General features: G+C 41.8%; 4 protein-coding genes across 11 annotated transcripts in view; 1 reads left to right on the forward strand and 3 right to left on the reverse strand.

Annotated features, from left to right (window-relative positions):
- LOC117827675 (major histocompatibility complex class I-related gene protein-like) overlaps window positions 1-25677 on the reverse strand; it is a 32204-nt gene extending 6527 nt beyond the window's left edge. The window contains exon 1 of the mRNA XM_034704328.1: window positions 25521-25677. Coding sequence (XP_034560219.1) covers window positions 25521-25569 — 49 coding nt within the window. The 5' untranslated portion in view covers window positions 25570-25677. The remainder of the gene's footprint in view (window positions 1-25520) is intronic.
- The window catches only part of LOC117827673 (major histocompatibility complex class I-related gene protein-like), a 74801-nt gene that overhangs the window by 38867 nt on the left and 8178 nt on the right, over window positions 1-27756 (forward strand). The gene's annotated exons all lie outside the window — the stretch shown is intronic.
- LOC117827674 (major histocompatibility complex class I-related gene protein-like) lies at window positions 1247-14194 on the reverse strand. Of its 5 annotated transcripts, none has more exons than XM_034704323.1 (7): window positions 14088-14182; window positions 4589-4855; window positions 3398-3676; window positions 3026-3328; window positions 2683-2784; window positions 1734-1751; window positions 1247-1637 (listed from the first exon to the last, which is right to left on the reverse strand). In XM_034704323.1, exons 1-7 carry the CDS (start codon window positions 14140-14142, stop codon window positions 1585-1587), a joined length of 1077 nt encoding a protein of 358 aa, XP_034560214.1. In that variant the 5' UTR covers window positions 14143-14182; the 3' UTR covers window positions 1247-1584. The 5 variants fall into 5 exon arrangements, with proteins under 5 accessions (XP_034560214.1, XP_034560212.1, XP_034560213.1 ...); XM_034704321.1 differs by having other exon boundaries at window positions 2683-2790; window positions 14088-14178; XM_034704322.1 differs by lacking the exon at window positions 14088-14182 and adding an exon at window positions 6860-6923 and having other exon boundaries at window positions 2683-2790.
- LOC117827672 (major histocompatibility complex class I-related gene protein-like) lies at window positions 7765-27699 on the reverse strand. 4 transcript variants are annotated; one of them, XR_004634260.1, is made up of 8 exons: window positions 27500-27698; window positions 23184-23450; window positions 21600-21878; window positions 21182-21484; window positions 20839-20940; window positions 17202-17219; window positions 16963-17105; window positions 15243-15490 (listed from the first exon to the last, which is right to left on the reverse strand). XR_004634260.1 is itself a non-coding variant. In XM_034704315.1 (7 exons), exons 1-7 carry the CDS (start codon window positions 27669-27671, stop codon window positions 8063-8065), a joined length of 1200 nt encoding a protein of 399 aa, XP_034560206.1. In that variant the 5' UTR covers window positions 27672-27699; the 3' UTR covers window positions 7765-8062. The 4 variants fall into 4 exon arrangements, 3 of the variants coding, with proteins under 3 accessions (XP_034560206.1, XP_034560208.1, XP_034560207.1); XM_034704315.1 differs by lacking the exons at window positions 15243-15490; window positions 16963-17105 and adding an exon at window positions 7765-8115 and having other exon boundaries at window positions 20839-20946; window positions 27500-27699; XM_034704317.1 differs by lacking the exons at window positions 15243-15490; window positions 16963-17105 and adding an exon at window positions 7765-8115 and having other exon boundaries at window positions 20839-20965; window positions 27500-27699.

Raw genomic sequence — 27756 nt, forward strand, 5'->3', positions numbered from 1 at the left:
AGAGCTGAGGTTCAAAACTGACTTTTTTAGAGTTTTATCTGAAGATGTTTTCTTGTAGAAGGGAAATCCAAATTTCATGACTGTCTAGTTCTATTTTTAAACTGGGACACCAGCACATATGTTTGTGTTTCTCTGTCTTTATTAACACAACCAACTACTGTTATTTATATCAATACAAAATGTTAGATTTGTGAGAGACTTTTCATTTTGAATATAATGGACATTTGGAAGAAAGTGTGCTCATTCATTTATAGGCTAAATATAAATTGCTATTTTATCATATCTGTCTTAAATCCAGCTCCATTATAGCAGGTAAAGCACATCCTGACTGCTTGGAATATGAAACTATACTGCTGAAACTATTTATTATTTTTGTTGTTTTTTTTCATCAGGCACTTTGTTGACAGTCCCCCTGCAGCAAGTCACAGCCTGCTGTGTAAAGAGTTCACCATGAAGTACCCAGTTTGCAGGACAGCAAGTACTAATAAAAATCAGGTTGTAGCTCGCAGCTTACTTTACTATGGTTGGAAAGTGGTCCCAGTTTTGCAAAAGCAATGTTTGACAAGTTTTTGATATGAGAAGAACAAACCTACGAGACAAGGGAGCTCAGGGACTCCAGAAAGGTCTATGGTTAGTAACTTTAATGGGACAGGAAGGATCCCTGTGTGTCAGTGTGCCAGTTCCCCCAGCAGTCTAAGCCTATAGCAGCATAACAAAGAGCTGGTCAAAGCCTGAGCCAGCTCCAACTATAAGCTTTATCAAAAAGGGTGAGAGTGCGCAGGGCTCTTGACAGAAAATGCAAAACACTTTGGGCTCCTTTCTTCACCCATTTATGCTCAGGGAGCTCTGTTTCCACTTGCCATGCATGAAGTCACTCCCTGATTTTCAAACAACTGGGAGAGCTAAAGGTCCTCATGAAAATATAAGTGGGGTTACAAGGTATTTGGGTTAACTTACCTTGGAGTTTACTTGGACTACATGTTGTTTTAACTGAAGAGGGAGCACGGAGGGAGACGCTCATTTTGAATGGGATTCCTTCCAACAGGATTTTGATGAGTTCACTGGAGCAATGCCACGTCTTACCAGCATTACCTGACACCCAATATGATATGATATAATACCTGATAAGTTGCCTCAAATGATACGGTACAATATGATATATTATAACTTTAACTCAACCAGGAAGTCCCTTTGAGAACTCTTTAATGAGAGAATCCTGGACAAGGTAACATCCACACAGAAAATATTGACTTTAATACATTTATTTGTCATTAAAAGTCTTTAAGAAATCATCTTAACATGTTACTTCAGTTAACTGGCAGTTCATAATCAACAATATTACTTTATTTACATAACAACTTTAAAACAAGGGTTAACAAAGTGCTTTGACAGACAGAATACATAACTCACCTCATTCCTTTTTTTGAGTGCATAGAAAATGACAAACAACGAAACATGGAGATATCACAACAGTCAACAGTTCTACAAAGATACCTGATGCTAAGCTAAAGGTAACCTGCAGTATTAGTGCTCCAGCTCTAATGGGAAGACATGTTATTGTGTTAGTGTTTAAATCTGTTGTTCTTAGCTCCTCACTCTCTGGAGTTCAGCTTCCTCATCTGATGATCTTGCCCCCCCTATGAAGACAAGCAGCAGATAAAGAGACATTTTTAAACATACTGTGGATATAATGCAGGATATTTAGGCTTTATAGTGACCACGATATTACTCACCGTTAACGAGCTGGAACCCTGAAATTCAAGTGAGAAATATCAAAGTCAGCACTTTCATAGAATGGACTCAACTAAAAAATAAATACAGTACCAGACAAAATATGTAGGATGGGACGTGATCCCACCTCCAGACCCCCCATCACTTACTTTAACTCTTCCTGTCCCATTAAAGTTACTAACCATAGACCTCTCTGGAGTCCCTGAGCTCCCTTGTCGCTTAGGTTCCTCTGGATCTCAGCTGTTGATTGCTTTTTCATTCTTTCTTTACTTCTTTCATTCATTCCTTCTGTTCTTCTCTTTTATTCTTTATTCCTTTCTGTCTATCTTCTTTCCATGTTTCTTCATCCTTTATGTCTCCTTTTCTTACCCCATACTTTCCTTCTGTCATTCTTTTACCATTTATCCTCCTCTTTTTCTTTCTTCTGGTCTCCCTCTCTTTTCATAGACCTTTCTGGAGTCCCTGAGCTCCCTTGTCTCGTAGGTTCCTCTGGATCTCTGCTGCTGTGGATGTACCAGACTCCAGCTGCTACTACTACTACTTCTATCCATCTCCCCACTATCATCTCTCTCTCTCTCTCTTCATCTCCCTCTATCCCTCTCTCCAACACGGTCTCAGCAGATGTGTGTCTAACATGAGTCTGGTCCTGCTGGAGGTTTCTGCCTGTTAAAGGAAGTTTGTCCTTGCCACTGTAACTTGCTAAATGCTGCAAAGTGCTCTGCTCATGGTGGATTAAGATGAGATCAGACTGAGTCCTGTCTGGAAGATGGGACTGGATCTGATCCTGTCTTGATGTTGGGTCCTTGTTGATAATAGACCTGGTCTAGACCTGTTCTGTTTGTAAAAGTGTCTTGAGTTAACGTTTGTTGTGATTTGGCGCTACATAAATAAAGATTGATTGATTGACTTGATCCTGAAATCATCAAGACGTTAAAAGAAAAAGTTCCTCACCATGTTTGTTCTTCCTCCAGATTAGAAGTCCAGTGATGCAGACTGACAGGAGCAGCAGTCCTACAATGACTCCAGTGACCGGACCGGTAGGAAACCCAGAACCTGGAACTAAAACCCAACCTCATAACTATGAGAACATTCACAGTGTTTCAACCCTTTCTGTACACTGCATGGTACTGGAAGGTTTTTCAATGGGCAAGTCCTGGAATAATTATCACAATTCAGTTTACACACAGATGAAACTAATCAGGGTGGGGCACACAATCACTGAGGAGGGAAAACTGAACTGAACTAATATAAACGTCAGTATCTCCTCCATTTTTAAAGACTAATTCAGTTTTACCTTCGTTGCTTCTGATCGCTGCTTCCTCCAGTTTGGTGACGATATCGTCCTTAACACCGGAGAGCTGAAACACACATTCGTACCTCCTCCAGTCTTCAGGTTTCACTGAGGTAATGTTCAGCTTCACACTGATCTGGAAGCTTCCATCATTGTTGGGGAGGATCTCTCCGTGGTCCACGTTCTCAAAAAGCTCCTCTCCGTCTTTCCTCCAGAACATCACGGCTCTGTCAGGGTAGAAACCTGTAGCGTGGCAGGTGACTGGAGAGGAGGGAGACTTCTGGAGGAGAGACACTGAGGGGAGGTCTGGAGGGAGGCAGTAAAAATTAAATTTTGTACAACAAACAGAAAATGAATCTGGTCGTGTAATTCTACCTATTCTCTGCAGAAGGAGCGCTCCATGTTGCACAAACGTTTCCAGCAACCTGGAGCATACATCTGTGTAGCCATCAATTTTATGTTTTACTTTAGCTTCATCAGTGTCCAATGCAAGTTGCCTGGCAGACATGTGGTGCTTTGGAGAAATCCATGTCATCTTCTGCAGGTCCAATGTTATTAAGTCCTCTCCATCATAACCATACCGGTAAAAACCAACAGTCTTTCCAGTGACGTCGTCCAACTCACAGCTATTTAAGCGCTGAAGAACGTGGACACCTGAGAGAGGGAGAGACAGAGAGGACAGGATCAGTGACGTACCAGCACAGTTGGTTATGAACAGAATGAATCACATCTAATCCACAGAGACACACTGATCCACCCGATAGGTTGGCACAGTGAATCATCTGATCAGTGATGATGAAAGTAACCAGATGAGCAACTACAGCTGGAGAAAATCAAATTCCATTCCCTTGTACAAACTATTCTTCAACCTGCAAGGCCAGATCTAAGCTGCAGAACAACCAGGAGGAGTCTTCAGTAATGGTGACTGTTGACAGCAGTGTTGTGCAAGTTCACACAAAAAAGTAGTAGTGGAACTCATTCCATTAAAAACAGTTCAGTCAGACAACTCACGTTTACTTAATAAGTTTATTGCAGCATACAGTATTGTGTTTGGCGTGTGGGCTCCGAATTTCATTACTCCTCGTAGATTATTTAAATGCAGACATTAGGAGCAATGAGAGAGGACTAACCCCCTCGGAGCCCGCAGGTGGAAGCCTGGGAGGAGGTGGGGACAAACTTCACACAGCACTGAGCAGAACAGCAGGAGCACTGCAAGCAGAGGCAGAGACAGGAGGCTTGCCGTTTAAATAGACCGCCGAATGAGGATGTTGAGATCAGCTGATGGAGAGGTGGTGACGTGTCAGTATGATGAGCGTGGCTCGAGTTGTCTGCCTGAACTAGCTTGCAGGCGGCGCTCCATATGTGACTCTGTAGTGGAAATCACTGCATGACCTCAAAATCACCTAAAAAGCACATTTTGTGGCTGCACTCACAAATGCAGGTTGAAACTGAACCATGCAAAGAGGAAACCATTTATAAACATGTGTAACATTTAACTCCTAACTCCTAGTGGCTGAGCTCACTTGGTAATAAGCATTAAAAGGTGAATATGAAAGAAAGTATTACCTTCAGTTTGTTTGAAGACTTCCTTTAGATTGTGAATCCTGGCTCTGAAGATTTGTGTCGAAGCAAGGCATTTTTGAGTATACAACTTCAGGTAATCTGGATTGATCTTTATTAACTCTTTAGCAAAGTCCACTGAGGCCTCTGCTGTCTTTGTGTTGCTGTCAAAGTATCCAATTTGGACTCCATCGACCACCGCGGTGGCCACAAACTCTGGAAAGTCTTGGATTGCTGACGACGCAGTGACAAGATATTTCAGCGAGTGTGTCACTGTGAGAAAAAGAGATGCTTTAAGTGGAAACAGCAGATATTTGCAAAGAATGTCATAATAATCATTGGATCCAGAGATTTGTTTGCTGGGCCACCTTGCTAATTTTAATTTCAAAGATAGCTATGCTATCAAGCTCATACAAATCTTAATGATCATTGCCAAAAAATGCACTGCCTTAAAATGGAAATCAAATGTGGACTTTCCTGTCGGACTCTGGCTCTCTGACATTAATAAATGTGTTCCACTAGAGAAGATAACTTACAGCCTGAGAAATAGGAGTAAAACATTTTATAAGATATGGCAACCCTATCTGGACTACATGGAAAACCTGCCATCTCACATGATGGACTGTGCCACTGTATAACAAAATTATAAAGAGAATGTCTTCAAGATTCATTTCTGTCTCTCGTCTATTTTTGTAATATATATATATTTTTAATTATTATTCTCATTTTTTTCTATTGATTTTATTCGTTATTTTGGAACAGAAAAAGAAAAGAAAATAATTACAAAAAAAAGTAATAGTTCTCTATATTTTAAGATGATTGAAGTTTTTGAGAAGATTAATGTTAAACTCTGCTCAAATTGCACGCTTTGATATTTTTGTCATATTGATCATTTTATTTTTAGAAATCAGGGAGAGGTGACAAGTCCCTGGCTGTCACTCTGAAAACTTTCAGACTTTCAGAAAGCAGATTTTACTGTATAATATTTGAGAAAAATAATGTTAAATTCTGCTCAAATTGCACTGAGACGCTTTGATATTTTACTCATTTTCATTATTTTATTTTGAAAAATTCCGGAGAGGTGACAAAAATCTTTCAATGGATTATTCATGGACAAATTTAGGGTGACAGCCAGGGACATGAGGAACAATAATCCACTGAAAGATATTTGTCTCCCAGAGTTTTTAAAATAAAATAATGAAAATGAGTAAAATATCAAAGCGTGCAATTTTGAGCAGAAGTAAACTGAATCTTCTCAAAAACTTCAATCATCTTAAAATATAGAGAACTATTACTTTTTCTGTAATTTTGGTCGCTCTCAGCAGCCGTACCGTAATTCCCTGTGTAGTCACGCATCATTTTTCTGGCTTGACCGGGGTTTTGCAAAAGACGGCTCACTGCGTTACACTGTTTGAACTGGGCTTATTATGTTACATTACACTTTCTGTATGATCATTCTTTTATTACATAGTTTCTCTCACTTTAAAGCTGCTGTGAGGAACTTTTGTTTTGTATAGATTCTGGCGCCCCCTTGTGGACAAAGTGAAACCTCTTATCTCTTGTCCTAAACATGCAAAAGTAGTGTTTTCAACAAAAAACTCATCCTGTTGTCTTTTAACAGTCAACTTTATCAGGCAATGTAATTATTTTCCATGAAAACAGTCAAATAAAGGCTGTTTCTGAAGGAAGATGTCCATCATCTGGTCTGACACCTACCCCCTCAGGGCGGATTCAGGCTTTAAAAATGACAACAGAGAAGGTGTCAGTGTTGCTGCTGATGGTCTCGCTTGCTATTGAAGGTCATAAAGAGGCATCAGTATCATTTTCAGTCTGTTTCTCAGCCAGTTCAAAACTCCTCACAGGGCCTTTAAGGTCGCTTCACTGCTGTTTTACTTCTATCAAAGTTGGGTGGATTGCAACTTTTGGTTTGACTCATAAAAGACAGAGAAACAAGCTCCATTGGATCTTGTGATTGCACTGTGTAATCATGTAACCATGTGAAACTGTGACCGTATTCTACTTGTGTTGTTTTGTGTCCTTGTGTGTTGTAACCTATTTTGTGCTGCCGTCTTGGCCAGGTCACTCTTGAAAAAGAGGTTTTAAATCTCAATGAGTCTCTTACCTGGTTAAATAAATAAAGAATGTAGTCCCAGAAACACAACATTTTCAGTATGATTTAATGGAGTGCAGGTTATCCTCAAAGAGAGGGCAAAAAGAAAGCAATAACAAAAACCAGATGAACAGGAAGTGTCAGAAAGAATAACATTGTGCTCTTACCTGTAGATGCAGCAGGACAGAACAGGAGCAACACAAATAAAACCTTCATGTTGTTGGTTTTTTTTCCTCTGTGAGGTGAGTCCGGTACTCAAAATGCAAATGCTGAAAAACACCAAATGCTGCCAAATGCAATATTCTGTCTCCACAAATGAAAGGACTGCCCCAAATTCTTACCTGTGATTGGCTCATTTCCTTCTCAGCAGAGGCGGGACTTGAGTTCAAACCAACTATTCGTGCTGTTCTGCAACAGAATGCTGGAAGCTTTCTCTGCATTCTAATGTCGCTCATGTTTTTTATTTACTGTGTAAAACTTTGACTTTGTGCAAGCATCTCTTTTTCTAACGCTTTAAGACCTGGAGTCCTGGAGACAGGAGGGGTAACAATGTGATTTACTCATGTGTGCATCAAAAGTGGAAACTTTAGGGGCTAACAAGGAAGCTAATGTGAAAGTGCAAAAGTACTGCAGTTCCTTAAGAGCCCACTTGAGGCAGGGTCCAAGCGCTGTGGAATCCACATAAGATCCAATGTTACAAAATGTTAAAACCCCTCTTGATGCATGAATGTGTGTGATTAAGGGGTGTGTCTGAGTTGACGGACAGATGGGTGCATGGTAGCTGTTGGCCTGTAATCAGCTCTATTTGCCTGTTGTCAGTGGATGGCCGTGTTGTAATATTTGAGTCCTGGACTCAAGCTTGAGTCCTGACTTTCATGATTTTGTTTGAATCTAATGTAAACAAAGGAAATGTTTTCTACACATCAAAAATGTCAAACACAGTCAGTCCAGATTCAGTGTGTAGTGTGGAATAAAACAGCCACACACCTTGTAATGAATAATATAATAATATATGTAACATCCACACAGAAAATATTGACTTTAATACATTTATTTGTCATTAAAAGTCTTTAAGAAATCCTCTTAACATGTTACTTCAGTTAACTGGCAGTTCATAATCAACAATATTACTTTATTTACATAACTTTAAAACAAGGGTTAACAAAGTGCTTTGACAGACAGAATACATAACTCACCTCATTCCTTTTTTTGAGTGCATAGAAAATGACAAACAACGAAACATGGAGATATCACAACAGTCAACAGTTCTACAAAGATACCTGATGCTAAGCTAAAGGTAACCTGCAGTATTAGTGCTCCAGCTCTAATGGGAAGACATGTTATTGTGTTAGTGTTTAAATCTGTTGTTCTTAGCTCCTCACTCTCTGGAGTTCAGCTTCCTCATCTGATGATCCTTGCTCCCCTGAAGACAAGCAGCAGATAAAGAGACATTTTTAAACATACTGTGGATATAATGCAGGATATTTAGGCTTTATAGTGACCAGGATATTACTCACCGTTAACGAGCTGGAACCCTGAAATTCAAGTGAGAAATATCAAAGTCAGCACTTTCATAGAATGGACTCAACTAAAAAATAAATACAGTACCAGATAAAATATGTAGGATGGGACGTGATCCCACCTCCAGACCCCCATCACTTACTTTAACTCTTCCTGTCCCATTAAAGTTACTAACCATAGACCTCTCTGGAGTCCCTGAGCCCCCTTGTCGCTTAGGTTCCTCTGGATCTCTGCTGTTTATTGCTTTTTCATTCTTTCTTTACTTCTTTCATTCATTCCTTCTGTTCTTCTCTTTTGTTCTTTTTTCCTTTCTGTCTATCTTCTTTCCATGTTTCTTCATCCTTTATGTCTCCTTTTCTTACCCCATGCTTTCCTTCTGTCATTCTTTTACCATTTATCCTCCTCTTTTTCTTTCTTCTGGTCTCCCTCTCTTTTCATAGACCTTTCTGGAGTCCCTGAGCTCCCTTGTCTCGTAGGTTCCTCTGGATCTCTGCTGCTGTGGATGTACCAGACTCCAGCTGCTACTACTACTACTTCTATCCATCTCCCCACTATCATCTCTCTCTCTCTCTCTTCATCTCCCTCTATCCCTCTCTCCAACACGGTCTCAGCAGATGTGTGTCTAACATGAGTCTGGTCCTGCTGGAGGTTTCTGCCTGTTAAAGGAAGTTTGTCCTTGCCACTGTAACTTGCTAAATGCTGCAAAGTGCTCTGCTCATGGTGGATTAAGATGAGATCAGACTGAGTCCTGTCTGGAAGATGGGACTGGATCTGATCCTGTCTTGATGTTGGGTCCTTGTTGATAATAGACCTGGTCTAGACCTGTTCTGTTTGTAAAAGCGTCTTGAGATAACGTTTGTTGTGATTTGGCGCTACATAAATAAAGATTGATTGATTGACTTGATCCTGAAATCATCAAGACATTAAAAGAAAAAGTTCCTCACCATGTTTGTTCTTCCTCCAGATTAGAAGTCCAGCGATGCTGACTGACAGGAGCAGCAGTCCTACAATGACTCCAGTGACCGGACCGGTAGGAAACCCAGAACCTGGAACTAAAACCCAACCTCATAACTATGAGAACATTCACAGTGTTTCAACCCTTTCTGTACACTGCATGGTACTGGAAGGTTTTTCAATGGGCAAGTCCTGGAATAATTATCACAATTCAGTTTACACACAGATGAAACTAATCAGGGTGGGGCACACAATCACTGAGGAGGGAAAACTGAACTGAACTAATATAAACGTCAGTATCTCCTCCATTTTTAAAGACTAATTCAGTTTTACCTTCGTTGCTTCTGATCGCTGCTTCCTCCAGTTTGGTGACGATATCGTCCTTAACACCGGAGAGCTGAAACACACATTCGTACCTCCTCCAGTCTTCAGGTTTCACTGAGGTAATGTTCAGCTTCACACTGATCTGGAAGCTTCCATCATTGTTGGGGAGGATCTCTCCGTGGTCCACGTCCTCAAAAAGTTCCTCTCCATCTTTCCTCCAGAACATCACGGCTCCGTCAGGGTAGAAACCTGTAGCGTGGCAGGTGACTGGAGAGGAGGGAGACTTCTGGAGGAGAGACACTGAGGGGAGGTCTGGAGGGAGGCAGAAAAAAATCCACAAAGTGCAAAAAAAATATTGTTTTAATTTCATTTGAATTTTGTACGACAAACAGAAAATGAATCTGTACATCTGGTCGTGTAATTCTACCTATTCTCTGCAGAAGGAACGCTCCATGTTGCACAAACATTTCCAGCGACCTGGAGCATACGGCTGTGAAGCTATACACATCATGTCTTATATGATCTGTATTAATATCCCATCCAAGTTGGCTGGCGGACATGTGGTGCTTTGGAGAAATCCATGTCATCTTCTGCAGGTCCAAAGTTATTAAGTCCGCTCCATCATAACCATACCGGACAAAACCAACAGCCTTTGGAGTGTCGTCGTCCCCCTCACAGCCATGTAAGTGCTGAAGAACGTGGACACCTGAGAGAGGGAGAGACAGATTATGAACAGATTGAATCACATCTAAACCACAGAGACACACTGATCCACTGGATAGGTTGGCACAGTGAATCATCTGATCAGTGTTGATGAAAGTAACCAGATGAGCAACTGCAGCTGGAGAAAATCAAATTCCATTCCTATGTACAAACTAATCTTCAACCTGCATGGCCAGATCTAAGCTGCAGAACAAGCAGGTGGAGTCTTCAGTAATGGTGGCTGTTGACAGCGGTGTTGTACAAGTTTACACAAAAAAATTAGCTAGCTCAAAGTTCAGTTCCCACAGACTCACCTGGTGCAACTCCAGTTGCACCAGGTGAGAGGCGGAGGGCAGGTGTTGGCTTGCTTATAGCTCCTCAGCTCTCTGGAAGCAGCTGGCAGGTACCGGTGGACCAAGCGACCCGCCGCCCAGTCAGGGAGGCAAAAACTTGGGCGTGGGAGAAGTTTGGTGAGGCCATGGAACAAGACTTTCTGTCATGGAAGAAGAAATTCTGGCAAACTGATCTTACAGCTTAGGAGGGGAAGAGGCCCTTTGTTCACACTGTTTACAGCGTGGATGGGGATCTGCTGAACTCGACTGAGAGTGTAGTCAGGCGGTGGAAGGAATACTTCGAGGATCTCCTCAATTCCACCAGCATGCATTCCGAGCAGGAAGCAGAGCCGGGGGACTCTGAGGTGGGCTTGTTCATCACTGGGGCCGAGGTCGCTGAGGCAGTTAAAGCTAGGGTTGGCAGTCTCGGAAAACTAGCATGAATTTGAATGTAGCATTTCCTCAGGACTCCGTCTAACCCCTCCCCTCCTCCCTCAGAGCTCCTCCAAAACGACGCCCCCGCTCACATGCACGAGCGCCGCTGACTTGCGACCATATGATGGCGACTGATTCAAAACCGGTCCTCACCAAAACATTATCATAGTGAAAGTTAAAAACACAAACAAACATGGCTGCTGTTAGTACTCACAACTGTCATTCTAGCATTATCCAGTTGTCATGGTGACACGATATCAGGAGAAAAGTTATAACACATATATAACACTGTAACAGCTCTACTGTTTGTTAAACCTGTTCAGTGTAGATATTCTTAATTCCTACAGTGTTGACGGTCAGTGAAGGCATCAGGAGAGGTGTAGAGTGTGTGAGCGGGAGAGAGGAGAGACAAGAGGAGAAGTTCTTCATTCATTCAAACTTTGATTGTTGTTTTGTTGGTTGTCGTGATCACGGCCGACAGTGACCGGTTATTAAAACTCAACGTGTTCACGAATCGGCTCGTCATCCCTACAGCGTCCGGACAGACGCTACAGTACATATATATTTTCTGTAGGACTTACTAAATGTCATTCATTCTTCTGCTTGTCAGAGCCCCGTGGTGAGAGCTTTTTAGACTCTGATCCGGACTACAGTCCTGAGCAAAGCACCTCATCGGGTCAGAGGGGACAGGCCCGAGGTTGAGCGAGAGGGGCAGTCAGTAGAGTCAGGGGAAGCAGAGGCAGGGGACTGGAAGTGAACGCCGGGGAAATGTACGTGCAGGAGGAGGGCAGAACGGCAGGAAGGGATTTGAATGGTTTAAAATTTTGGGTCCCAAAAAACGGTGATTGGTTGGTGTTTTCCCAGGTTTACTCCGGCTGTAGATAGCAGCTTTTCTTCACTCTTTTTTAAGAACACATTATGTATTGATTGCCATCAGGACATAAAGATCATTTTAACCAGTATGACAAAAAGTGGATCTAAATCTGACGACCAACCCCAGCTTTAAACAACTCCAAAGCAGCAAGGCCACCCTGAGTTCCTCAAGGCTCTGGATGTTGTAGGGCTGTCCTGGTTGACACGCCTCTGGAACATTGCATGGACACTGTGGACAGTGCCTCTGGAGTGGTTCCCCTTTTTTAGAAGGGGGACCAGAGGGTGTGTTCCAACTATAGGGGGATCACACTCCTCAGCCTCCCTGGGAAGGTTTACTCCAGGGTGCTGGAGAGGAGAGTCAAAAAAGGAGACCCTATCGCTTTGCCAGAATTTGTTTGGCATGTCAGAATTAAAAACAACAACATATGTTCAACAATACGAAAAACAAAACAAAGAATCATAAATGACATCACAAGTCAAGTCAGTATAAATATAGGATGTTAACAGATGATACAGTTACAGTGGTAACCAAGTGGCTGAGCTAATAATATAATAATAAGCATTAAAAGGTGAATATGAAAAAAACATTATTACCTTCTGTTTGGTTGAAGACTTCCTTTAGCTTGTGAATCTGTGCTTTGAAGATTTGTGACAAAGCAACGCATTCTTGATTATACATCTTCAGGTATTCTGAATAAATCTTTATTAATTCTTTAGGAAAGTCCAGTGTAGGTTTTGCTGTCTTGGTGTTGCTGTCACAGTATCCAACTTGGACTCCATCAACCACCGCGGTGGCCACAAACTCTGGAAAGTCTTGGATTGCTGACGACGCAGTGACAAGATACTTCAGCGAGTGTCTCACTGTGAGAAAAAGAGAGGCTTTAAGTGGAAACAGCAGATATTTGCAAAGAATGACATAATAATGAGACCATCCTGAAATCCCATCCAGCATTTCACTTTCAAAACTCCAGAAACTGGACTCCTTTGGAGCACTGACTGAGTAATTGGACCCAAGAACATTTCAAAGTTCAAAGACTGTACAATCAAGCCAAAGGTCAGCGCACAGGAAGTCAGAACAGTGCAGGCAACAGAAACATTACTGAAGTGGTGAAAACTCAAGGGCAAACAAGAGGAGGACCAAGGCTGGACCACTGACACAAGGGTCAAAGGTGAACAGGCACAGAAGGGTTCAACACTCTGAGGTGATCGAGGGAGCAGGAAAAGAAAGGAAGGAGGAAGTAACCAAACTTAAAAATAGAGAATCAAAATAAACACGAGACAGGACACGAGGAAGGGAGATGACACAACTTGTGGAGCTGGAGTGTTGTTAAAAGACGAGGGGATGAAAAACAAGCTTTTCAAACGTGTTGTTGGCATCAAACTACAAATATGCATATATGTCTCATAACAGAATATATCTTTATGTTCTGTTTCTATATTTATTTAAGCATTGCTTCTTTTCTAAAACTGAACCCCTGAGGAAAATAAATATGAACAGGGTTACAAACATTGCTCTAAATGTGATAAAAACTTAACTTAAAAACACATTGTGATATTTTCAAAGAAGTTTTGGAGTTAAATGTAGAACACTGTTGCTGTTATTTACAGTGTACACAACTTTACAAACAGCGCCCTAAAATCCACATTTATATTTTGAAAATGTTACTTTTCTCGCCGTGTTGACCGTATGTCCACGCGGGCCACTGAAAACTGAGGTTTTTAAAATCATCTACAAAAGTGGATTTTTCCCCCTGCATTACTGTGGACAGCATAAATAGAGATTTTAGGAAACGCTGACATCATTACCGAGGTATACATTGGTCAACACATTTTTTTGATCAATATCTACTTCCTAGTAGTTGTAAATTGTTCCATGATATTCTAAACTTGCTCACTGGGTATTTCTGCTAGTTATATCAACCATCCCTGAACTCTGTAGTTGCCCTATTGATAATAACATGCATACAAACATAAAGCAGAAGTTCATTCCACTTTACCATGACGGTGGGGGATTATATCTGGTTTGTGTATGATCTGTGACCATCTGTGGGGGTCGCTCCAAAAGCTTTTAAGGACCCCCCCCCCCCCTCTTTTGTGTGTATGTGTGTCAAGAAGAGAGTCCCTATTGCAGTGCAAGTTTAATTAGACTTAAAAAAGTGAAAGTGAAAGAATAATTCAAAAAGTGCGTGCCACACAAAAACATTTGAACATGTTTTAATAGGATCAAGAGTAACAGGAAGTGAGGTAGACTTACCTGTAGTTGCAACATGACAGCGCAGGAGGAACAGGAAGAATATTACATTTATCATGGTGTTTCCGTTAGTAAGCCCTGAGCACACAGCCAGCTGCTCTGAAGGTTTCCTTGATATGTGGGGCGTGTCTGTTACTCACTGCCAAGTGCAACGTACCATGTCAACAGAGACAGACACTGGTCAGTTTCTGCAGTGCAACAATTTGCCACTGGAGGACAGGAGAAGAGTGAGTAGAGTTTTGTTGACTTTCAAAAACCATCCAGGGTGAAACTATTTATTACTTTTGTTGCTTTTTTTTATCAGGCACTTTGTTGACAGTCCCCCTGCAGCAAGTCACAGCCTGCTGTGTAAAGAGTTCACCATGAAGTACCCAGTTTGCAGGACAGCACGTACTAATAAAAATCAGGTTGTAGCTCGCAGCTTACTTTACTATGGTTGGAAAGTGGTCCCAGTTTTGTAAAAGCAATGTTTGACAAGTTTTTGATATGAGAAGAACAAACCTACGAGACAAGGGAGCTCAGGGACTCCAGAAAGGTCTATGGTTAGTAACTTTAATGGGACAGGAAGGATCCCAGTGTGTCAGTGTGCCAGTTCCCCCAGCAGTCTAAGCCTATAGCAGCATAACAAAGAGCTGGTCAAAGCCTGAGCCAGCTCCAACTATAAGCTTTATCAAAAAGGGTGAGAGTGCGCAGGGCTCTTGACAGAAGATGCAAAACACTTTGGGCTCCTTTCTTCACCCATTTATGCTCAGGGAGCTCTGTTTCCACTTGCCATGCATGAAGTCACTCCCTGATTTTCAAACAACTGGGAGAGCTAAAGGTCCTCATGAAAATATAAGTGGGGTTACAAGGTATTTGGGTTAACTTACCTTGGAGTTTACTTGGACTACATGTTGTTTTAACTGAAGAGGGAGCACGGAGGGAGACGCTCACTTTGAATGGGATTCCTTCCAACAGGATTTCGATGAGTTCACTGGAGCAATGCCACGTCTTACCAGCATTACCTGACACCCAATATGATATGATATAATACCTGATAAGTTGCCTCAAATGATACGGTACAATATGATATATTTTAACTTTAACTCAACCAGGAAGTCCCTTTGAGAACTCTTTAATGAGAGAATCCTGGACAAGGTAACATCCACACAGAAAATATTGACTTTAATACATTTATTTGTCATTAAAAGTCTTTAAGAAATCATCTTAACATGTTACTTCAGTTAACTGGCAGTTCATAATCAACAATATTACTTTATTTACATAACAACTTTAAAACAAGGGTTAACAAAGTGCTTTGACAGACAGAATACATAACTCACCTCATTCCTTTTTTTGAGTGCATAGAAAATGACAAACAACGTAACATGGAGATATCACAACAGTCAACAGTTCTACAAAGATACCCCACTGCTCTTCTCCCTCTACACCAATGACTGCACCTCAGGGGACCCCTCGGTGAAACTCCTGAAGTTCGCAGACGACACCACCGTCATCGGTCTCATCCAGGACGGAGACGAGTCTGCTCACAGACAGGAGGTGGAACAGCTGGCTCTCTGGTGTAGTCAGAACCATCTGGAGCTGAACCCGCTCAAGACGGTAGAGATGACAGTGGACTTCAGGAGAAGCCACCCTCCACTCCCCCCCTCACCATCCTGAACAGAACTGTGTCTACTGTGGACTCTTTCAGGTTCCTGGGATCCACTATCTCCCGGGACCTGAGGTGTGGACCTCCCACATAGACACAATCAGAAAAAAGGCCCAGCAGAGGATGTACTTCCTGCGTCAGCTCAGGAAGTTCAACCAGCCCCAGGAGCTGCTGATCATGTTCTACACCTCCATCATCCAGTCTGTTCTGTGCACCTCCATCACTGTCTGGTTTGGCTCTGCAACCAAACTAGACAAACATAGACTGCAACGGACTATAAGGACTGCAGAAAAAATCATCGGTGTCCACCTGCCCCCTATACAGGACTTGTACCGGTCCCGGGCCAGGAAACGGGCAGGTAGCATCACCGCTGACCCCTCACACCCTGGACACAAATTCTTCAAACTCCTCTCCTCCGGCAGGAGCTACAGATCACTGTGCGCCAAAACAACCCGCCATAAGAACAGTTTCTTCCCCCAGGCTGTCACTCTGATGAACACTAAACCAGAACAGTGTCATACCTGTTGGATCAATACTCTCTGTAAATATACAATGCAACAATTCTCCAAGCAGAATTCCATATTTCTATTTATTTTATTATTTAAAGCTGCTGTGAGGAACTTTTGATTTGTATTGATTTTGGCGCCCCCTGTGGACAAAGTGATACCTCTTATCTCTTGTCCTGTACATGCAAAAGTAGTGTTTTGTACAAAAACATTATCCTGTTGTCTTCAGACAATCACATTTATCACACAATTTGATTATTTTCCATGAAAACTGTCAATAAATGCTGTTTCTAAAGTGAGATGTCCATCATCCAGTCTGACACCTACCCCCTCACAGTGGTTTCAAGCACTAATAACGTCAACAGAGCAGGCATCAGTTTTGTTGCTGATGGTCTTGTTTGCTCTTAAAGGTTATGAAGAGGCATCAGTATCAGTTTCAGTCTGTTTCTCAGCCAGTTCAAAACTCCTCACAGTGCCTTTAACTATTATTTTTATAATGTAATACTCACCACTGCACTATCATATTATTTTAGCCTGTACATATTAGTCAAGCCTTTTTGTTGTTCTTTTGCATTTATAGCTGATGTTATTATTATTATATTATTTTTATTTGTAGGTCTTATTCTTATGCCTTGTACAAAGAGAGCACAGTTTACCAAAGTCAAGTTCCTTGTGTGTTCAAGCATACCTGGCCAATAAAGCTGATTCTGATTCTGAAAGATACCTGATGCTAAGCTAAAGGTAACGTGCAGTATTAGTGCTCCAGCTCTAATGGGAAGACATGTTATTGTGTTAGTGTTTAAATCTGCTGTTCTTTGCTCCTCACTCTCTGGAGTTCAGCTTCCTCATCTGATGATCTTGCCCCCCCTATGAAGACAAGCAGCAGATAAAGAGACATTTTTAAACATACTGTGGATATAATGCAGGATATTTAGGCTTTATAGTGACCAGGATATTACTCACCGTTAGCGAGCTGGAACCCTGAAATTCAAGTGAGAAATATCAAAGTCAGCACTTTCATAGAATGGACTCAACTAAAAAATAAATACAGTACCAGACAAAATACGTAGGATGGGACGTGATCCCACCTCCAGACCCCCCATCACTTACTTTAACTCTTCCTGTCCCATTAAAGTTACTAACCATAGACCTCTCTGGAGTCTCTGAGCTCCCTTGTCTCGTAGGTTCCTCTGAGTCGCTGCTGTAGACGTCCTCCTAGTCTGGATGTACCAGACTCCAGCTGCTATGGACGTGCTGGACTCCGGCGGCAACAACTACTACTAATTAGTATCATCTCCCTCTATCCCTCTCTCCAACACGGTCTGAGCAGACCAGAGTCTGGTCCTGCTGGAGGTTTGTTAAAGGTTCCTCTGGATCTCTGCCGTAGAATGCCTGCTGCTGTCTCACCACTATCCTCTCTCTCTCCCTCTCTCTCTCTCTCTCTCTCTCTCTCTCTCTCTCTCTCTCTCTCTCTCTCTCTCTCTCTCGTGTGCATGCGTGAGTGTTTGCTGAGTGAGTGGTGTGTCGGTGAGTGTTTGGGAGCTGTATGTGAGTTTTTCAAACTTTGTTTTCTTGGTTTCTTGCTCTTGCTGTGTAGTTCATGTGTTTGTGCGTCACTTCTCTCTCATCGTTTGTTGCCTCAGTTGTTTGTTTGTTTTCTCGCTGTGTGTTTCTGGGCGGCCATGGCGGCCCGTGGCGTACCCGGGTTCGAGCAGCTGACTCGCCGGCACGGCATCAAGCTCTCTCCAGCTGTCGGTGTGTCGGTGGAGGAGTGTAGCCTGGCTGTGGGAGCTGTTGTGGGTTACAGCAGTGTGAGGTCTGCCTCTAGGATGAACAGTGCGGTCGTTATTTTCTTAGACAGCACTGAGAAAGTGAACCAGATGATTGAAGCCGGAGTCGTGATCCAGGGATCTCTGACCCCGGTCTTGTCTTTAGTGAACCCCGCTAAGAAAGTAGTTCTCTCCAATGTGCCCCCGTTTTTGAAAAATGAGCTGCTGGAGAAGGAGCTGGCCCGACACGGGCAGCTCGTGTCCCCGCTCAGGATGACTCCTCTGGGATGTAAATCAGCGCATCTGAAACATGTGGTCTCGTTCAGGAGACAGGTCTTCATGATCCTGAAAAGGGGGCAGGAGGAACTGAATCTAGTGTTCAGTTTCCGTATTGATGACTTTAATTACACTGTTCATGTCTCCACTGATAATTTAAAATGTTTTGGATGCGGAGCTGAGGGGCAGCTGGTCCGCGCATGCCCAGAGAGGACCGGCGGCCGTCGGGCTGCAGGCCACCCGCAGGTGCAGCGCACAGCGACGCGCGCACAGACACACAAGCAGAAACACACACTGAAACACACACCAGGCAGGACACACACACAGACACACACGCAGACAAACACACTGAAACACACACCATGCAGTACACACACACACAGGCATGCAGGAGTGTGTGGACAGGGTGAATGGTGGTGTGAATGATGCTCCTTCTGAAGCCTCTGTCAGTGATCAGATTCAGCAGGAGGAGTTCAAGGGGTTCTTTGGGCTGCGAGCTTGGTCTGATTTTTCTAGATTAAGAAAAGGCTTTTGTCCGGGTTGAGCACAGGTACCTGTGGCACACGCTGCAGGCTTTTGGGTTCAGCTCTGGTCTCATAGCCCAGATCCGGGTCTTGTACAGTGGTATTGAGAGTGTACTGAAGGTCAATGGGGGGTTGAGTGCTCCGTTTAGCGTCCAAAGGGGGGTCAGGCAGGGCTGCTCTTTGTCGGGGATGCTTTATTCCCTGGCCTTAGAGCCACTCCTCCACAGACTCAGAGCTCGTTTGTCTGGAGTCTCGCTCCCTGGCTGTGTTGGTGTTTTCAGAATTTGTGCCTACGCTGACGATGTTGTTGTTTTTGTGAACAACCAACATGATGTCGACGTGTTGAACGGTGAACACCTTCAGCCGGCTCTCCTCTGCCAGGGTGAACTGGAGGAAGAGCGAGGCCTTGGCAGTGGGGGACGGACTCAGCCGGTGCGTCTTGCCTGGAGGCCTTGTGTGGCGGAGAGGTGGCCTCAAGTACCTCGGGGTCTATCTCAGTGACGAGACCTTCACCTCCAGGAACTGGGACGGTCTTCTGGAGCGGATTGAAGGTCGCTTTAAAAGGTGGAGGTGGATTCTACCAAAGCTGTCTTTTAAGGGTCGGATCCTGATAGTAAACAATCTGGTGTCCTCCATGCTGTGGCACCGACTGGCATGCACGGACCCTCCGGCGAACCTGCTCTCCAGGGTGTAGGCTGTCCTGGTGGATTTTTTCTAGGATCGGCTTCATTGGGTCCCTCAGAGTGTCCTATTCCTGTCCAAGGAGGAAGGGGGACAGGGTCTCGTCCATGTAGCTAGCAGAGGGGCGGCCTTCAGGCTCCAATACATACAGCGGTTGCTGTACGGACCTGCGAACCTGGTCTGGGGACCTGTGGCTCGGGCCATACTGGAGCGGTGTGGTGGTCTGGGGCTGGGGCTGGCGGATTCGTTATTCCTGATGGATTTAAACGGCTGCGGACTGGATCCCCTCCCGGGGTTCTATAAAGGACTGTTCAAAGTATGGGGGCTTTTCTGTAAGGAGAGGCTGGTGGGCCTGGACTCATTGTTCTGGCTGCTGAGGGAGACGGTGTTTCACTGTTTCCTGGAGTGTGTCCGGCTGGGTCCTCTGTTCTGTTTTTTGGCCCGCTTGTTTGTCCTGTTCGATGAGGTGTTCTCTCGGCAGGTGTTCATCCTTTGGCGCAGGTACGGAAAGCGAGACAAGGTGAAGGGTCAGCTGATGAACTTTCTGTTGGGTCAGGCTAAGCTGGCCATTTATGTGAGCAGGAGGGACCGGCTGGAGCGCTCTGAGGACGTGGATCCTCAGGTCCTGTTTGTGAGGATGGTGCAGGTCAGGCTGAGGACCGATTTTAGGTACTTCAGTCTGACCCATGGCCTGGATGAGTTCACACACCTGTGGGGTCTCAAAGAGGTGCTGTGCACTGTGGAGAACCAGGAGCTGGTGTTTGGGAACATCCTGTGCTGAGCATGTGTTTCTTTATGTGTTGTGTCTTGGTGATCTCGGTGAGCTCATGATCTCTGTTTGTTCTTTTTGCCAAATGAGACAATAAAAGGAGTTTGAAAAATCAAAATCAAAATCTTTCTCTCTCCCTCTCTCTCTCTCTCTCTCTCTCTCTCTCTCTCTCTATCTCTATCTCTCTCTATCCCTCTCTATCCCTCTCTCTCCATCTCCCTCTATCCCTCTCTCTAACATGGTCTCAGCAGATGTGTGTCTAACATGAGTCTGGTCCTGCTGGAGGTTTCTGCCTGTTAAAGGAAGTTTGTCCTTGCCACTGTAACTTGCTAAATGCTGCAAAGTGCTCTGCTCATGGTGGATTAAGATGAGATCAGACTGAGTCCTGTCTGGAAGATGGGACTGGATCTGACCCTGTCTTGATGTTGGGTCCTTGTTGATAATAGACCTGGTCTAGACCTGCTCTGTTTGTAAAAGCGTCTTGAGATAAGGTTTGTTGTGATTTGGCGCTGCATAAATAAAGATTGATTGATTGACTTGATCCTGAAATCATCAAGACGTTAAAAGAAAAAGTTCCTCACCATGTTTGTTCTTCCTCCAGATTAGAAGTCCAGCGATGCTGACTGACAGGAGCAGCAGTCCTACAATGACTCCAGTGACCGGACCGGTAGGAAACCCAGAACCTGGAACCAAAACCCAACCTCATAACTATGAGAACATTCACAGTGTTTCAACCCTTTCTGTACACTGCATGGTACTGGAAGGTTTTTCAATGGGCAAGTCCTGGAATAATTATCACAATTCAGTTTACACACAGATGAAACTAATCAGGGTGGGGCACACAATCACCGAGGAGGGAAAACTGAACTGAACTAATATAAACGTCAGTATCTCCTCCATTTTTAAAGACTAATTCAGTTTTACCTTTGTTGCTTCTGATCGCTGCTTCCTCCAGTTTGGTGACGATATCGTCCTTAACAACGGAGAGCCGAAACACACATTCGTACCTCCTCCAGTCTTCAGGTTTCACTGAGGTAATGTTCAGTTTCTCACTGATCTGGAAGCTTCCATCATTGTTGGGGAGGATCTCTCCGTGGTCCACGTCCTCAAAAAGCTTCTCTCCATCTTTCCTCCAGAACATCACGGCTCCGTCAGGGTAGAAACCTGTAGCGTGGCAGGTGACTGGAGAGGAGGGAGACTTCTGGAGGAGAGACACTGAGGGGAGGTCTGGAGGGAGGCAGAAAAAAATCCACAAAGTGCAACAAAAATATTGTTTTAATTTCATTTGAATTTTGTACGACAAACAGAAAATGAATCTGTGAATCTGGTCGTGTAATTCTACCTATTCTCTGCAGAAAGAGCGCTGCATGTTGCACAAACGTTTCCAGCAACCTGGAGCATCTGGCTGTGAAGCCATTAACAATATGTTTTATTGTAGCTTTATTAGTTTCCCATCCAAGTTGGCTGACAGATATGTTGTGCTTTGGACAAACCCATCTCAACATCTGCAGGTCCAATGTTGTGAAGTCCTCTCCATCATAACCATACCAGTAAAAACCAACAGCCTTTCTAGTGACGTCATCCCACTCACAGCGTTTAAATTGCTGAAGAATGTGGACACCTGAGAGAGGGAGAGACAGAGAGGACAGGAACAGTGACGTACCAGCACAGTTGGTTATGAACAGATGGAATGTTTCATGTTTTTAAAAAAGTACTTCTTCACCTTTCTTCGACCAGATAGTATTTTTTATTTTTATTTAGAACTTTTGGATTTGTGTTTAGGTTTATATTATTTATTGTCCTTACTGTCTTGTTAAGTACCAGTGTTCCATTCAACACTTCAAATTCCTTGTGTGTGCAACAGTGTTGGGGTAGTTACTCAGAAAAAGTAATGCATTACAAATTACTAGTTACTTTTTTAGAAAAGTAATATATTACTTTACTTAGTTATGTTATGACTGTCCTGAATGTAGAAAAGTAGAGGACCCAAAGTTATATTAATATATGCTAGAAATATTAATAAGTAAAATTGCAACACAATTATAGATGCTGGCATCTATCACAATTTTAAACGAGGAGACCTTTTAAGAAAAAAAGCCATGCATATGGGAAATGACATTAACTCTGATTTAACAGGCCCAACACTCGTATGCAGTAGCTCAGGTAGGTTAGAGGGCTCCGCGGGGGGGCGCGCATGAAAAGGGGGCGTTTGATTTGTTATTCTGTACTCCCCTTATTTACACAGTCTATGGTCCTCCTGTAAGGCAGGTAGGTGAAGAGCTTAAAATAACCCATGTAACGAGATCATTATTTGATTAGTAACAGTAATGTAATTACTACATGAGCAAGAATAAGGCGTTACATTACTGCGTTATCCCCAACACTGCTTGGCAATAAAGCTTTCTTGAATCTTGAATCACATCTAAACCACAGAGACACACTGATCCACCCGATAGGTTGGCACAGTGAATCATCTGATCAGTGACCATGAAAGTAACCAGATGAGCAACTGCAGCTGGAGAAAATCAAATTCCATTCCTATGTACAAACTAATCTTTAACCTGCAAGGCTAGATCTGAGCTGCAGAACAAACAGGAGGAGGAGAACTCTTCAGTAATGGTGGCTGTTGACAGCAGTGTTGTACAAGTTCACACAAAAAAGAGGAACTCATTCCATTAAAAACAGATGTGACTCTGTAGTGGAAATCACTGCATGGCCAGAATTGTGTTTGGCATGTCAAAATGAAAAACAACAACATATGTTCAACAGTACGAAAAACAAAACAAAGAATCATAAATGACATCAAGTCAAGTCAGTATAAATATAGGATGTTAACAGATGATACAGTTACTGTGGTAACCAAGTGGCTGAGCTAATAATATAATAATAAGCACTAAAAGGTGAATATGAAAAAAACATTTATTACCTTCTGTTTGTTTGAAGACTTCCTTTATCTTGTGAATCTTGGCTTTGAAGATTTGTGACAAAGCAATGCAATCTTGAGTATACATCTTCAGGTAATGTGGATTGATCTCCATGACTTCTTTGGCCAAGTCGTGTGAGGCCTTTGCTGTCTTCGTGTTGCTGTCACAGTATACAACTTGGACTCCATCGACCTCCACGGTGGCCACAAACTCTGGAAAGTCTTGGATTGATGACGACGCAGTGCCAAGATATTGCAGCGAGTGTGTCACTGTGAGAAAAAGAGATGCTTTAAGTGGAAACAGCAGATATTTGGATACAGGTCACATTATAGACAGTAATGTGAACATGTCAGTGACAACAACAGTGCAAGATGGGGCTTGTCATAAAGAGTAAAAGAATAAATGAAGATAGGCTAAAATAATTTTTTTTTTTAAATCACAGTAGCATGGAATAAATACTAAAAACCACCTTTTACATACACAATAAAAACTGCTGTCAGCATTTGGAAGTCTGATGGAAGAAGGAAGAAAAGAATTTGAGTATGTTTGTTTTTCTAAGAGGAGCAAGATAGCGCCGCCCTGAGGGCGTTAGAGAGAACTCATTGGCCATGATGTTTCCAGGTCAGCCTATTATCCCTTTAGCTTTACTGGCGAAGCAGTCCCTCCAAAGGGAACCCAGATCTTGCTGCTGTACACCAATCATTTCAGAGCAGACTTTAACAATACAGTTCAGACTGTTCTTGTCTTTCAAAGAGAGACCATGAAACCAGCACATAAAAGAAAAGGTTCAAAGACTTTCAATAAAAGGGTGATAAAAACTTGATCAAATGTTCTCTGAGACTCTAAAAGAATTGATGTTGAGCATCAGGTGTATCCTCTGTAGCCCACGTTTTAAAATCAGCTCTGTGTTTTCCTTGGATTTTAATTTGGAGTTGAACAGTGTGCCAAGGTATTTGTACGAGTCCACAATGTGGACCTCACCTCTGTTGATAATGCTGGCTTTGGGTTTTGGGCAGTCTTTTCTAAAGTCAATGATAAGCTCCTTGGTCTTATTCACATTAAGATCTAAGATTTTTTTTTCACACCAATGGACAAAGGATGACAAAGCCTGAAGAAGGGACAACAGAGCAGTGACATCTGAGAATTTAACCAGATACTGGCCCTCTTGAGAAGCTCTGCAGCGGTCTGTGTACATGATAAACAGCAGGGGAGAAAGGACCCAGCCTTGAGGGGAGCCTGTTTTGGACTTGATAGACTTTGACATTAAAAACAGACATAACTCTGTTGTGGGAGTTACTGCATAGGCTCAAAATCACTTCTAAAACTCATCGCTGAATCAAAAATGGATATTTTGGAAATCATAGACGCTACATCCTCCGCTCCAAAGAGGAGAGGGACCAGCCTATCTGGCTTGTATCAGTGCACAGTTCAAAAGCCAGCATCTGTGAAGGTATGGGGATGCATCCTGACCATCCTGAAATCCCATCCAGCATATCACTTTCATAACTCCAGAAACTGGACTCCTTTGGAGCACTGAACTGAGTTATTGGACCCAATAACATTTCAAAGTTCAAAGACTGTACAATCAAGCCAAAGGTCAGCGCACAGGAAGTCAGAACAGTGCAGGCAACAGAAACATTACTGAAGTGGTGAAAACTCAAGGGCAAACAAGAGGAGGACCAAGGCTGGACCACTGACACAAGGGTCAAAGGTGAACAGGCACAGAAGGGTTCAACACTCTGAGGTGATCAAGGGAGCAGGAAAAGTAAGGAAGCGGTCTTGTCTCACCCTGTTGGGATTCTTTTTCCCATAACAACCTGCTAAACATACATTATCCTTTACTTAACCATCTGTGTTGAATACTTGATTTTGATTGGTCAGAATAGTTCATAACCTCAACAGCAAAAGCAACACCAGAGACAACCTCATCACAAAGGTCAAACCAGTTCTAGGAGTCCGGCACATTTCACCTCTGCCTGTTGACACTGTGGAAAAATATGAAACACCCTTGCTCACCTTGTCAGGACTTTAATCCACATAACCCCCTGCCCCCTTTGCCTTACACTGTTTGAACTGGGCTTATTATGTTACATTACACTTTCTGTATGATCATTCTTTTATTACATAGTTTCTCTCACTCTAAGGTCGCTTCACTGCTGTTTTACTTCTACCAAAGTTGGGTGGATTGCAGCTTATGGTTTGAATGTAGTCCCAGAAACACAACATTTTCAGTATGATTTAATGGAGTGCAGGTTATCCTCAAAGTGAGGGCAAAAATAAGGCAATAACAAAATCCAGATTAATGGGAAGTGTCAGAAAGAACAACATTGTGCTCTTACCTGTAGATGCAGCAGGACAGAACAGGAGCAACACAAATAAAACCTTCATGCTGTTCTGAAAAATAAGTTCAGGGCTGAAGTGCTACAAATGTATATCTTGATGTTATTTTTTTCCTCTGTGAGGTGAGTCCGGTCCTCAAAATGCAAATGCTGAAAAACACCAAATGCTGCCAAAAGCAATATTCTGTCTCCACAAATGAAAGGACCGCCCCAAATTCTTTCTGTGATTGTCTCATTTCCTTCTCAGCAGAGGCGGGACTTGAGTTCAAACCAACTATTCATGCTGTTCTGCAACAGAATGCTGGAAGCTTTCTCTGCATTCTAATGTCGCTCATGTTTTTATTTACTGTGTAAAACTTTGACTCTGTGCAAGCATCAGTTTCTCTCTAAACTACCTTTAGTGTTGAGTCACAGAGAACTTACTTAATCAGACTGCTTCTCATTATCATCATCTTAATCTAAATGTTAAATATATACTTAACGTTTATATTTATATTTAACATTTATATTTAACCTTTAGATTTAACGTTGAAAATTTAGATTTAACAATTATATTTAGATTTAACATTTATATTTATATTTAACATTTAGATTTAAATTTAACATTTAGATTTAGATTTGACATTTAGATTTAGATTAAGATTTAACTATTAAGATTTTATTTTGGTATTTCCGCTAGGCAGCAGTGTTAATCTGCATATCAGCTAAATATTTAGGATTACAGAGCAACATCTAACATTTATATTTATATTTAAGATTTATATTTATATTTAACATTTATATTTCTATATAACATTTAGATGTATATTTAGCATTTAGATTTATATTTAACATTTATATTTAACATTTAGATGTATATTTAGCATTTATATTTATATTTAACATTTAGATTTATATTTAACATTTAGATTTATATATAACATTTAGATTTATATTTAACATTTAGATTTATATTAAACATTTATATTTATATTTAACATTTAGATGTAAATTTAGCATTTATATTTATATTTAACATTTATATTTATATTTAACATTTATATTTATATATAACATTCAGATGTATATTTAACATTTATATTTATATTTAACATTTATATTTAACAATTATTTATATATAACATTCAGATGTATATTTAGCATTTATATTTATATTTAACATTTAAATTTATATTTAACATTTATATTTATATATAACATTTAGATGTATTTTTAGCATTTATATTTATATTCAACATTTATATTTACATTTAACATTTATTTTTAACATTTATATTTATATTTAACATTTAGATGTATATTTAGCATTTATATTTATATTTAACATTTATATTTATATTTAACATTTATATTTAACATTTATATTTATATTTAACATTTAGATGTATATTTAGAATTTAGATTATATTTAACATTCATATTTATATTTAACATTTATATTTATATTTAGCATTTGGATTTAACAATTAATTTAACTTATTATATTTTTCACAACAAAATTAAACGTGAAGATGATCACAATTATTCCTCTAAATGTGATAAAAAAAAAAAGTGACTTTTAAAAATTCTCTCTACATTTTTCTTCACAGGTAGTTTTTTATTTTTACTTCAGTCTGACTGTGTTGCTCAAAACTCTGTCTCTTCTAACAGCTGTGTTGTTCAAATGAAAGCTGCCTCGGTAGTGGGGCGTCGTCTCGTGCTGCATTCACTGCAGTCGGTAATTCACAGAAGTGTCCGATGAGGCCTAACTTTTCTTTGAATTAAATCCTGTCAACAGGGGTGTCAAGGCTTTGTTTTAGGGTGGCACATGCCACCTAGATCCGCCCCTGTGTCTGTGTGTCAAGAAGAGAGTCCCTATTGCAGTGCAAGTTTAGTGAGACCGCAACAAGTGAAAGTGAAAGTATAATTCATAAAGTGCGTGACACACAAAATACATGTTTTAACAGGATCAAGAGTAACAGGAAGTGAGGAAGACTTACCTGTAGTTACAACATGACAGCGCAGGAGCAACAGGAAGAATATTACATTCATCATGGTGTTTCCGTTAGTAAGCCCTGAGCACACAGCCAGCTGCTCTGAAGGTCTCCTTGGTATGTGGGATGTGCCTTCCTCACAGAGATGTGTTTCCCCTAGTCCCGTCCAGTTCGACATGTCCCAAAGGAGGCTCACACATGTTTCAAATTCATACTGCTGACTGCAGGGGGAACAGTATCTGACAGTAATATTCCAAGCTGTC

The sequence above is a fragment of the Notolabrus celidotus genome, chromosome 16 (genome assembly GCF_009762535.1).
Source record: "Notolabrus celidotus isolate fNotCel1 chromosome 16, fNotCel1.pri, whole genome shotgun sequence".
NCBI classification, from domain to species: Eukaryota; Metazoa; Chordata; class Actinopteri; order Labriformes; family Labridae; genus Notolabrus; species Notolabrus celidotus.